We start from the raw sequence: 12,754 nt of genomic DNA on the forward strand, positions 1-12,754 counted from the left end.
CACTAACCACTGAGTCACTGTGCTGCCTAGTTGGCATAAAAAAACATTGGTTATATGTAGTTGACGATGACCGTCTCTGCTGAACCAGTGTGAATTTTCCACTTCCTTTATTTTAGGAACTCTGTTAGGCTATAGATCAGGTTACAAGAGGTTTCAGTGGTTCACTTTCAAACAAAACTAATTTGGTTTATGTTGCTATATAATTGCATTACAGAACTTGGAGTTAAGTGAAAACAGACTTGCAATCACTATTGACCCCAATTATAATCTGGATCACAGAGCTGAGGAAACAATGTTCAAACTGATGCAGTATTATTGGTTTTTGACATAAACATACCAATTTTGTGAAGGTGATCGGTAAACTAAAGGACTATTTCTTATTGAACAACAGTAAGAATACAGGAAAATTCTTCAATACATGTTGGGATGACTAGCAAAAGAAAAAGATCATTCAAGACGAGGGAGGTACTGATGTGCCATGGGGATCAGTGTTGAGGTCTCAACTTTTCCCAATTTATATTAAGGATTGCGATGTTTGTACTGGGAAACGCTACAGGACATTGTGGCACTGTCTGTATAGTATTATAGTTAACACTGACACTATGACACAGACATTTCACTGCTATGAAGAATGGTTTATTATAATCAACTTCCACAGAAAATTAAATAGTTATTCAAAATTATACCATGATGTGCAAAACAATTAAGAATCAGAAGTACTTTCATCCTAACAAAATTTACAATGTCATTCATTGTAAGGCGATAAAATAAATTACACCTTTGATTCCAGCCAAAAATTAAAGAAAGCTCATTATACTCAGCTATATATAACAGTGCAAAAAAGTGAAATATACACCAAATTGAAAGCTAGACAGCATACAGAAATACAACAGTACAAAAATGGCATGATCCAGCTGGAAATAAAAGCTGTACGTTTTGCATTTCTCATGATAATACACTATTACACACAGAATAATGAATAAATCACTAAAGAAAAGAAACAGCATCAGCAGGCTAACAAGCGCTTTGACAATTTAGCACAGGACATCACTTATGAACAGAGTACATTAATTGTGAAATAATTGCATTCGCCTGCATTATGAAAATCTAATGTACGCAGACTACAGTCTGACTTTAATATCAACTAATCAATTTCAGATATATTTTTGTCAAGTTCTTCCAGATTGTTTGGCAAAATTATAGTGAACAATTAAACAGCAATGTCCTCAAAAATTTAAATTGTGAACATACAAGAGATTTTTTTTCATTAGCAATATACAATATGTTCCCAAACTGCTGAAATAAGCAATATTAGCCTCTCATTTAAAGCAGCTGACGATCTATTAGTAAAGTCACTGTTTACTGTATGTAGTCAAACAGTCTGAACAGGTTCAAGCCAAAAAGGCAACAATTCATTTTTGTTAAATCTAACAGGAAAGCATCAAAAATATTTGGTGCACATAAAAATCAAAAATTAACCACATTTTGAAGGATAAAATTCCACTTAAAACAATATCCTGACTAAAGTAGAATATGGGAATGGTAAGAGGCAATATCACCAATAAGTTTAATGCAACACCCTTGACATAATGTATTCTTGCATTAGTACACTCATACCTCAGATTCCCACCATACATAGCAGACAAAAGGTAACACTGGTAAGTGCAGAACATAAGCTATACACTGGGAGGGGAAGAATCCATATCATACATATAATTGCTGTACATATAAAATGTTAGACACCTATAATTGCTGTCCTCCATACCACCAAAATAACTTGCAACCACGCTCTTGTACCAGTTTCTGTGCTATGATAAGTATACAAAATTGCCTTGACACATCAGCATAGGAACTGACAGAGATGTGCAATGCGTACAGTATACAGATGCAAAAAGTGTTCCAAAGGTAATCTCAAGCTATTATTACTCAGTTTCCATATCTAGAAATTAGTGCATAAAGGTGTGTATTAACTGCAGAACTGTTCCATAAATCTTTGCAAGTTCTGATAAATCAACTGATTGGAGAAGCAGACTGATTTAATAAATACAGACGCAATGCTAAGAGCATATCATTTGATCTTTGGCTCTAGTGTTGTCTAAGGTGGACCGTTCTGATCTAATAATAAGGACAAAGCATTTAAAATAATTGTGCCGTTGTAAGACGTATCATAATATACACAAATTATCAATCCAACTATACACTTTTCGCTGATGTATTGACCATACTAATCATTAGGACATCGAGAGATATCTGTAACCAATTATGACAATTCATACCATTCTCCTTTTCAAAAAATCATATTTGTTTTCACTTATTGAGACAATAAACCCAAAAGTTATTTTAACTGCTTTGTACAATTCAACAACTTTAGAGATAGCAAATTCTTTTCCAAGTTTGACATCACAAATGTTGAAGCCTAAATGTAAACCTGTGCGCTTACACCTTTAGAGGAACTAGTTCCATGCCATGTTTAGAACTGATTTTGTTTTTCCAAAATCTATACTAACTTAATTATTTTGCAAGCATACAACATTGCAACACTATATTTGCTCTCACATTACAGCACTTTATTTTCATGTGAAGTTATTTTAAACTTCAAATGCCTTTGAGACAAACTCTTCTCAATTCCTAAGAATCAGAGAGAATCCTGTGAGTTTATGCTTGATAAATGAGTGGAGAACCCACTTTGTGCAGTACAGCAAATTTCCAGTTAAGTAGAAGATAGCGCTAGTGAACTGAAAATACAGAAGTTCATTAGCCAATGTAAAGGGTCTTCCAGCTGGAGGACAGAGATTAGGGGGTCAATCCTAAGGAGACTGGTGAGAGAAATAAATATTTATTTTGATCACACATGAGCTAAAATAATTCCTAAGGCAGTGTTTTGCTAGTTATACCTTGACATTTCAAAATGTGATGTGATATATATTTGTGAATCACCACTTCAGATTGGAATATTTCTAATTTGCTCTCTTTTAGAAATGACTGACCAGAGAAGCCACGTTTGCTTGAAATACTTATCTTACATTAGAAGGTTTAGAATTGTTACGCAAGTGAACGGATGTGGATGGAGATCATTTCTCAAAATAAAAACCTGATCACCCTCAAAGGTGACAAAAACCTTAAGCATGCATAGTACCATGTGACAAAATAATACAACGTACTTGATCTGAATACATCTAATCACTTATTCCATAAATATTTAAGAAACTAGATAAAGTTTTGGTAAGAGGAAAACTTCTCCTTTCCAGAATATTTACTCAATATTTAACCCACAAATGTGAATTAAGTATTAGGCTGTCCCTGTCATAACATTGATATAAAAAAGCAACAACTTACTAAATATGCAGCCATTATTCAATTGGGTTTGTGCTGAATCCTGGCATGCAACAACTGTACAACCTGTGCAACTAGTATACTCTTCAGTGCATGATAATGTTATATAGTATTCACATGGCACAGTTTGGCCTAAAACTGAAATGTTCTCAGTTTAATCATATTTTACTTTGCTTCTATGATGAATAAATGTTGCCAAAATGTTATACAGCTTAATTAAAATAAGTTTTTTTGTCAACTTCCATTTTTTTCAATAAGCTTTTTTTTGTGCAATAGATCAGTCACATTAACAGCAATATTTTATACAGCTTTTTCACAATCACACTCTCACATAGCAACAATGACAATGCACATTGGTCAAATAATGGCCCAAAATAAATAGCTCTTTCAAAGCATAGTGACTGTATCTTCCATTTTTGGCTCAATCATGGTATATTGAGTATTACACTCTGAGTCAGAATCAATGCTGTCAGCATCCGAAGACAATTGGGATGGTTTAGAACCTTGCTGAGCACATTCCTTCACTATCTGTGCTGCTGATTTTGGCAAATCTTTTGAGTCCACAGTATTAGCAGTCCTTTCTTTCATATTCATTGAAGTAGTAGAAATTGGCGAGATCTGATTACCAGTCAAGGCATCCAGAGATCCATCAGGATCAATGATTGTGTTGATTGCTGTGAGAAAGCAAATACTTTAATCCATCTATACCTCTTACAAGATAGCAAATTTGTCTCTAAATGAAGTCAACACTACATAGCAAATATTACATAACATTGTGCATCAGATGAAGTACTTTTCAGACAGATTTCCAACAAATGACTAATTTCTCTCCATACAACTCCTAATGAATGCAGGTTGATGGCAGAAAATTGTTAATGTAGCAAACCATCAATTACAAAGACAGCTTCAATGAATTTTACTAACCATCTAATTGCTTTTGAACTCTTCTCAAGTCTTTAAAAATTGAGGATATCTCCTGGGACAGAAAGTAAACACAGTCAGAACATTACCAGTTATCAAAACATTTTAACAAATTTGGAACTTGGATCTGGATTTGAGGGGGAATTACTCATTTTAATCTACACATCATTTTCATAGGGTATAAAATGTCAACCTTGTTTCTGACATATGCAAACTCAGAATACAGAGAACATTACAGTGTAGTACAGGCCCTTCAGCCCTCTGTGTTGCACCGACCTGTGAAACCAATCTGAAGCCCATCTAACCTACACTATTCCATTCTCGTCCATATGCTTATCCAATGACCGTTTTAATGCACTTAAAGTTGGTGAGTCTACTATATATTTGGTTCTGTCCCGACTACGTAATTTTGATGCATTTAACAACTAAAATAGTCCTAACTAAAGTGTGTGCTTGATCTTTTAAAAATAATACCATATAATCCTAATGAAGAAAGAGAAATTTGCAACAACAGAAGTCAAGAGGGAAGTCAGGATAAAAAGATAGAATCACAGAATAGCTACTGCAAAGACACTGACAATAGTAGGGTTGAGTGGCCAAAGTGAATAAGTTCATACAATCTCAAAATATACTCCATCTGCCATCTTGTTACTCACTCCCATCAATAGCTCTCTGTAGCCTCTGTGCCTTCTTGAACATCTATTAATACTTGCCTCATATCCCCTTATACTTTCAAGTTGTTGAGCCATCTGTGAATTTTGAAATTATGCCATGCACAGGTAGATGCCCAAACACCACCCACCTTGGGAGCACCAACATAACTTTCAGAAGTCTGAAAAAAAAGGCTGCTCAACACTCTGCTTCCTGTCATTCAACAACTTCGGCTCCATGCATCCATTTTCCCTTTTAACATGGGTCAACCCTGCAGATGAGCCAATTGGATATCACTTTATGAATGCACTTTGGAAATCCATGCACCCAAATCAACCCCAGTACCCCTCATCAAAAATTGGACAAACTGGTGAACTGTGAGGACAAAACCACAGGTCCAGATGCCATGTTACAGATTTCACATTTAACTAGATTGAATGGGACCCATAGATAATCAAAGAAATTGAAGAAGATAAAGCAGAGGGACAAGCATCCTATTTAGAGTAGAAACATTGCATTGACTAATTGGGATGAATAGATAATTTCTGCATTTAGATTTTACAGAATTCAAAGTACAGCAAACTTCATTTTAACACACTATGAACCTGCACTCTTGATAAGCTGGCAAAAATCATATACCTCAAATACCAGAAGTTCACTGTGTAATCACAATCTCTGCGAAGTTCAAGAAGTCAGTTGAAGGTACAAATGAGAAGGCTGTCTGATAAGTTTTATTTAAGGAGAAACTACATTATTATTTAAATGATTTATATTGTAAATAAAGTATTACAGGGATATATACACCTCCCACATTATGTTTTTTATTACTTAATATATGTGTAACATTGATAAAGAGGTCCACAGAATCAATCAGAATATTTGATCAACTGGCATGCTCCTGCTCCCATAGGTGCCAGTTAATAAACAGTTTACTGTGACAGCGTTGTCTGTAATGATGGACCATTCCAATATTTTTATTCACCGTTCTATATTCAATAATAATTAAAATATTTTAATGGAAGTAATACCCTGACTATTATGTCCGTTGAGAACTGGATAAATAACAAGACAATATACAAACACAATGTGGAATCTACTCAAATTAATTATTAACAAACATGGCAAACATTTAATCTTAACAAACAAAAGGTCATGCCACAATAGTCTTAAACAATACAACTGCTCTTCTATTAAATAGAGAAGATTGTGGTGCATTAACCTAAGGGCCACCTTGCCTCAGGCAAGGGGAGGGGCTGAGGAGCAGAGTCTGTCATGGTGACCTCTGGCCCCGTGTGGAAACCGAACTCATGCTTTTGGCAAACCTCTGCATTCCAAACCAGCTGTCCAGCCAACCGAGCTAACTTACTGTTAGGAGATCCTTAACAGTTTTTTGAACAAAAACAGTAAGCAACTTAATCCTACAAAATAGAGAGGGCACAGTTTTGAATATCTTTCAGTGCTTAGTTAGCTAATCACAAACACAGAGATTGTGGGGGTGTTAGTTAAGTGAATGGAACACAAAGTGTAGATGCCAACTGGGGAGAGAATTTTCAGCTATTGCAGCAGTTGCACTGGTTATCTAAAGAGACAGATCAATTAACAATTGGGTGGTCCGTCAGGGATGGCCAGTGGAAGTCAGCACTTTCACAAGAGCAAGAAAGTCCAGGCATGAACAAACAGTGATCAATTCCAGTATTAAGAAATGAATTTGGAATCCAGATTATGAGTACAGGCTTGCAACACTGACCGAGCCAATACCTTGCTTCAACTATTCCTCTGACTAGTGTAAAAGTATAAAATAGACACAATCCAAGGTAAAAGCAGAAAGCTACATTTGAGTAAAATACCTTATTTGATGTTTTGAGAATTGGCACTTCATTTTCAGAATTTATTTTGGCCTCAATGTCATCCCAATTTCTATCCTTGTTTTGGAACAGAATTCTAAACAAACAACAAAAGTAAATTTTACATGAGATAATAATGTAAAAAATGTTACAAATAAACATTTGCACTTCATATTACTATTACTACACCTTAGTACTAAATTTATCTCACTGTATAAGGTAGTTTAATATCACATCAAAAAATGTAACAAGTTGGTCAAGGAGTGGGTAGGAAACTGCTGTTTTAGACTAGGGTTGTTTCCATTAATTAGAATGGAAAGGAAAAATGAGCAGCGCTACAACTGAAGTCAAATTTCACCCTTCAAACCCTGTCCTTTTTAGAACCAACAGCCCTGATAGGGCAGGAGTTCAGGAGAAAATTTGATTAGATTATCTACAGTGTGGAAACAGACCATTTGGCCCAATACGTCCATCCCGACCTTCATCAGAGTAACCCACCCAGAACCATTCCCCTACCCTATTTTTACCCCTGACTAATGCACCTAACACTATGGGTAATTTAGCATGGCCAATTTACCTAATTTGACAGGGGGAGAATGTGCAAATTCCACACAGTCAGGCCCCTGAGGCAGGAATCGAACCCAGGTCCTTGGTGCTGTGAGGCAGCAGTGCTAACCACTTAGCCACCATGCCACCTTGTAAGCTTCAATCTGGTCTAAGAAAAGCAAAAACTGGGTGAGAGAAGGACAATAACCAGCTTGAAATCAAGTGTCTGTCGTAACATTGACAGATAATGGAAAAGACTGAAGTTTGGAAAATAGTAAAGTTAGCACATATAAGTATTTAAAGAGACTGCAATAACCCTGATTGGAAATGCCATGTGTAAACACATGACAGTGAGGATTTGTTGGAAGTCTTAGAAAACATAAAGGTGGATAAATCAACAAGATCTGATCTTGTGTATCTCAGGACGTTGTGGGAAGTTAGCGAGGAAATTGTGAGGCCCCTTTCAATATTGGTACTTTCTCTAACTACAGACGAGATGCCAGATAACTGGACAGTTGCTGATGTGCCTTTGTTTGAAAAGAGATGTAAAGAGAATCCTGGGAACTATATTTCTGAGAGTCTGACATCGGACTGGATGTGATTCTGAAAGATATGATTTACATGCATTTGGACAGGCAAGAAATAATTCGGGATAATCAGCATGGCTTTGTGCGAGAGAAATCATCTCTTGCCATCATGATTGAGTTTTTGAGGAAGTAACCAAAAGATTGATGAAGGCAGAGCTGTGGATGTGGTTTTCTTGGACTTCAGTAAAGCCTTTGAAAAGTTCTGCACGGTAGACTAATTAGAAAAATTAGATCACATGGGATTCAGGGTGAGCTTGGTGGTGGATGTTTGTTGCCTTGGACTGCATGCCTGATACCGATGATGTTCCCTTGGGATCAGTTCCAAAATGTTAGCTCTGATCTCTCTTCACAGATACTGCCAGACCTATTGAGCTTTTCCAGCAATTTTGATTTTTGTTGGCATCGGTGCTGGGTCTGCTTTTGTTTGTCATTTATATACATGAATTAGATGAACAAGCATGGATAGTAAATTTGCAGATGTCATAAAGATTGGTGGTGTAATGGACAGTAAAGAAGGTTATCTGAGATTATACAAGATCTTGATCAGTTGGGCCAATAGGCCAAAGAGTGAAAAATGGAATTTAATTTGGATAAATGCAAGGTCTTGCATTTTGGTAAAACAAATAAGGATTACACCTATATAATTAAAAGTAGGGCTTTGGGTGGTGTTGTAGAACAGAGAGGCCTTTGGTTCAGGTACATAATTCTTTGGAGTTTGCATCACATGTAGACTGGGTGGTTAAGAAGGTGTTCAGCATGCTCATGACTCAGACATCTGAGTACAGGGGTTGGGAAGTCAGGTTAAGCTTGTAATGATGTTGGTGAGGTCTGTTCTGGATATGCACCCAGTTCCAGTTGCCCTGTTATTGGAAGGGTATTAGCAAGTTGGAGAGGATTCAGAAAAGATTTACCAGGATGTTGCTGGGAATGGAAGGTGTGAGTTATTGGGAGAGGCTGGACAGACTAGGATTTTTTCCCTGAAGAGTAGGAGGTTGAGGGGTGACCTTGTTTTTAAAATCATGAGGGGTATAATTAGATGAATGGCAGCTGCCTTTTCCCTAGAGTGGAAGATTTCAAGACTAGGGGTGACATTTTTAAGGTGAGGTGTGGAAAATTTAAAATGGACATGAGGGACAACGTTTAAACTCAGAATTGCTCCTGTATGGAATGAACTTCCACAGGAAGTGGCAGATGTGGTACACTTACAATGTTTAAAAGACATTTAGATAAGTATATGAATAAGAAAGATTTGGAGAGATTTGGGTCAAGCACAGACAGGTGGGATTGCTTTAGTCTGGAATTATGGTCAGCATGGACTGGTTGGACCAAAAAGTCAGTTTCTGTGCTGTATGACTCTATAATACAGTTTTGCTAGTAAACTACTGAATTGAGTGAATTATTGAACTACCCAGACACCATACCATCTGCATTCTTCTCACAATATGTAAGCTTCAGGAACTTTCATTGTAACTTTGCTATGAAAGAGAATTGAAGAGCAGCCTGTTAATGGCTTGTAGAACAACTTTCCCCTTATTTGCTACCTAAACTTAGAGGTACATTTTTAAGACTATATTAATGAACATGACAGACAGTAGACTAGTGATTATTTCATCTAGCCTAATCTGAGTACTGCTGGTGAGATTACATAACAAGTTTTGTCATGCTTCGTCATCACATTTTGGAAGAGTACAAGCTATAATTATCTACAGTGACATGTACTAAATCAGAAAACATGGCAGCAATTTACTCACTTTATTTTTGCTGCAGTTTGCTCCATATTTTCTCGTATGAACTGTGACAGCTGGGATACTGAGTTCCACATCAAGTTATCTAGTATGACCTAAAATGTGACACATGCTTAGTATGTGTAAGGTTAACATTCAGTTTCAGTCACATATTTCAAAAATAAAATTGCAATTAGAGAACTATAGGTTAGGTTTAAACTTAATGCAGGTTTCAGAATAGCTGCAGACGTCATATAGCTTTCAAAAAAAAATAAAAACAAGGACATTACAGGGAAGATGCAATCATAAATGCACAATTAACACGAAACTGAACATGAGGGCTAGCGCAAGCTAAAACAACAGGCGTACAGTACTCTGCCAATGTTTTGCAGGTTTCATGTTTTCTCTAAAGCAGTTACTATTAGTATTGTTTAATCACAAAAGAATCCAGGCCTATGCTTGCAGATGCAAATACTGAGGTACAAACCCCTTCTGTAATCCAAGTGTTAGCACAACCACAAGCTGCAAACTACATTTTACTCACAATGGTCAGATGGTGAACTCTACGTCAATAGAGGTCCATCAAGAATGCACGTCACCATGAACTCAAAAGGATACTGGGAACTGTGTAACCATTTCCAGACAGCTTACACAATAAGAACAGAATGGAATGACAACCTATTCATTCCTTCTCTGCACCACTCCAATAAACAACAACACTATCTTGCAGCTATACAAGGATCTTTAATATTCCCTGATTCAATTAAATTTCTGGCAATCTTCAAATTACAGACAACCTTTAAAATATTCAGTTTCCAGTGAATGTGCAACCAAATGGATAAAGTTGCCATAGCCCTAGCAGACCACAGAGCTGCACTCAGAAACACAACTGGTGGTGGCAGCTTAACCCGAGTGACACCTCGCCTCAGGTGAAGGGAGGGATTGAGATGGAGAGTCAGTCCTTCAGGGTAACCACAGCCAGCACTGGAACTGAACCAATGCGTGTTGGCATCACTGCTTGACAAAGCTGCTGTTCAGCCAACTGAACTCAATTTTCAAAATTTAAAATTTAAAATATATTTTAAACTCCTAAATAAGGAATGCTTATAACTGAAGTAAGTATTTGAGACTTGCTGTATTCTTCTAATTTTTGTGATTAAAATAGTTTTGGTCATGAAGAATATTTTAAAATTGGGAATACAAACTTGAAGTTGAACATGGTTAACTTTGAACAAATTCAATATGAATAACTATTATTTGTGTGGAAGTTCCAAACATAACCTCTCTTGTTTGAATGTGAAAAGGGAATTTAAATAAATGTACAAATTTCTAATATTAAACAAAAGCTTAGAATTAGTCATTGACAATCTTTAAAACGGTTCTTAAACAAATTTATTATAAATGTTTTCCATTCTGGCCTAGAACTCCTGCAACATCAACTAATGATGGACTTTGATTAATATTTAGTGCAATTTCCAAACGGGGTGTAATCATAGTATTGAGTCCTAACTCCCTGCAAAACTCTTATTCAGAAATAAACTGATCATTCCAATACAAAGTTTAAAATGCCAAGCCCTAATTTGCTGGGACAAAATAGATGGTGATATCAGTTTGTAGTCATCTTCTTATATTTGGATCCTCTCCCTTTAAAAATGATTAAAGCTCAGACAACTCTGCTAAATGGAATAGATTTTGAACAGATCTAACAACTCATGACTATGGGCCAGCAGCATTGGGTGTCAGCAAATTTGCAACCACATGGCCTTGCACATCCCTCACTCAACCATTACCATCAAGTCTTTGGATCAATTCCTGCTCAATTGAGAGTGCAGGAGGGAATGCCAGGAACAGAATCAGGTATCCCTAAAATTGAGGTGTCAGCCTGGTGAAACTAAAAAGCAAAACTGTGAAAAACGCAAGCAAGCAACAAATGCACTGTAGAAATTCACTAAGGTTCCTTCAACAGCACCTTCCAAACTCATGAACTCTACCATCTAGAAAATCAAAAGCAGGAGTTATATGCAAACACCAGCATCTATAAAGTTCCCCTCCAAGTCAATCACCGTCCTGACTAGGAAACATCTCATTGTCTATCAGTGTCACTGGATCAGAATCCTGAAACTAAGTGCATTATGAACGTACCTACACCAAATGAACTATAGCAGTTTAACAAGGCAGTTCACCACTACCACCACCACCATTATCTTCTCAAGGGCATCTCAGAATGGGCAATAAATGGTTGGCCAGTTCATGATGCCCATACCCCATGAACGAATTAGAAAAAGTTATTACAAATGCCAAAAAATCCAGCAATAACTTGTGACGTCATGAAACCTCATGTACTGTGAATCACAATGAGTTGATGGCCGATTTGTGCTGCTCTACCTCTAAGCTAGTGAAAACTCCTCCTTTTCCTTAATCTCCCTACGATTTTCAACAATTGTTGCATTTACGTGTTGGTCATGCATTAAATTGACCCAGAAAAATTATATTTAGAAATTATCAGCAGATTTTTAATGATGTAATAATTTTTAATGAGCACCATTAACCTCTCTCGTTCAAAGTATATAAAGTGGAATCTTCAGTGGTAATTTTTTCTTAAAAAGAAGTTAAAATTAGATATTTAAATTCTAACTATTGTCTTTAATCAGTCCTCTTTTTCTCATTTGTAATTGTTCCTTCCCATTCTCATTTATTATTCCATACTGAATTTGACATGGAAATCAGCCTAAGTTGTCCTTCTTCAAAATGCTTTGTGTTTATTTCTCAATTCTTTAGTTTTACTGATTAATGGGATACAGGTAGTGGCCTTACTATCACCTAGTTTCCAGATGTCTGCTGCCATTATGGGCAGTTTGGTGGTTCAGCGGTTAGCACTGCTACCTCACTGCGCCAGGGACCCAGTTTTGATTCCAGCCTCAGATGACTGTCTGTGGGCAGCTTGGACATTCTTCCTGTGTTTGCCTTGGTTTCCTCTGGGTGCTCCAGTTTCTTCTCACAATCCAAAGACATGCAGGTTAGGGGTATTGACCTTGCTAAATTGCCCATAGCATTCAAGGGATGTGAAGGTTAGGTGCATTAGTCTGGGTTAAAGTGTAGAGTAATAGGGTAGGAGATGGGTCTGGGTGAATTACTCTTCGGAGGGTCA

The 12,754-nt window shown here is 36.7% G+C and overlaps 1 protein-coding gene across 7 annotated transcripts in view; it reads right to left on the reverse strand.

The window, feature by feature from the left end:
* Positions 1-682: 682 nt before the first annotated feature.
* LOC132818313 (centrosomal protein of 170 kDa protein B-like) overlaps positions 683-12,754 on the reverse strand; it is a 95,342-nt gene continuing 83,270 nt past the window's right edge. For all 7 annotated transcript variants that reach the window (XM_060829196.1, XM_060829195.1, XM_060829201.1 and 4 more), the window contains 4 exons: positions 9,634-9,722; positions 6,753-6,846; positions 4,258-4,309; positions 683-4,007 (listed from right to left, as the gene is read on the reverse strand). In XM_060829196.1, the coding sequence (XP_060685179.1) occupies positions 3,721-4,007; positions 4,258-4,309; positions 6,753-6,846; positions 9,634-9,722 (522 nt within the window). In that variant the 3' untranslated portion in view covers positions 683-3,720. The remainder of the gene's footprint in view (positions 4,008-4,257; positions 4,310-6,752; positions 6,847-9,633; positions 9,723-12,754) is intronic.

This window comes from Hemiscyllium ocellatum, chromosome 8 (assembly GCF_020745735.1).
Source record: "Hemiscyllium ocellatum isolate sHemOce1 chromosome 8, sHemOce1.pat.X.cur, whole genome shotgun sequence".
NCBI lineage: Eukaryota > Metazoa > Chordata > Chondrichthyes > Orectolobiformes > Hemiscylliidae > Hemiscyllium > Hemiscyllium ocellatum.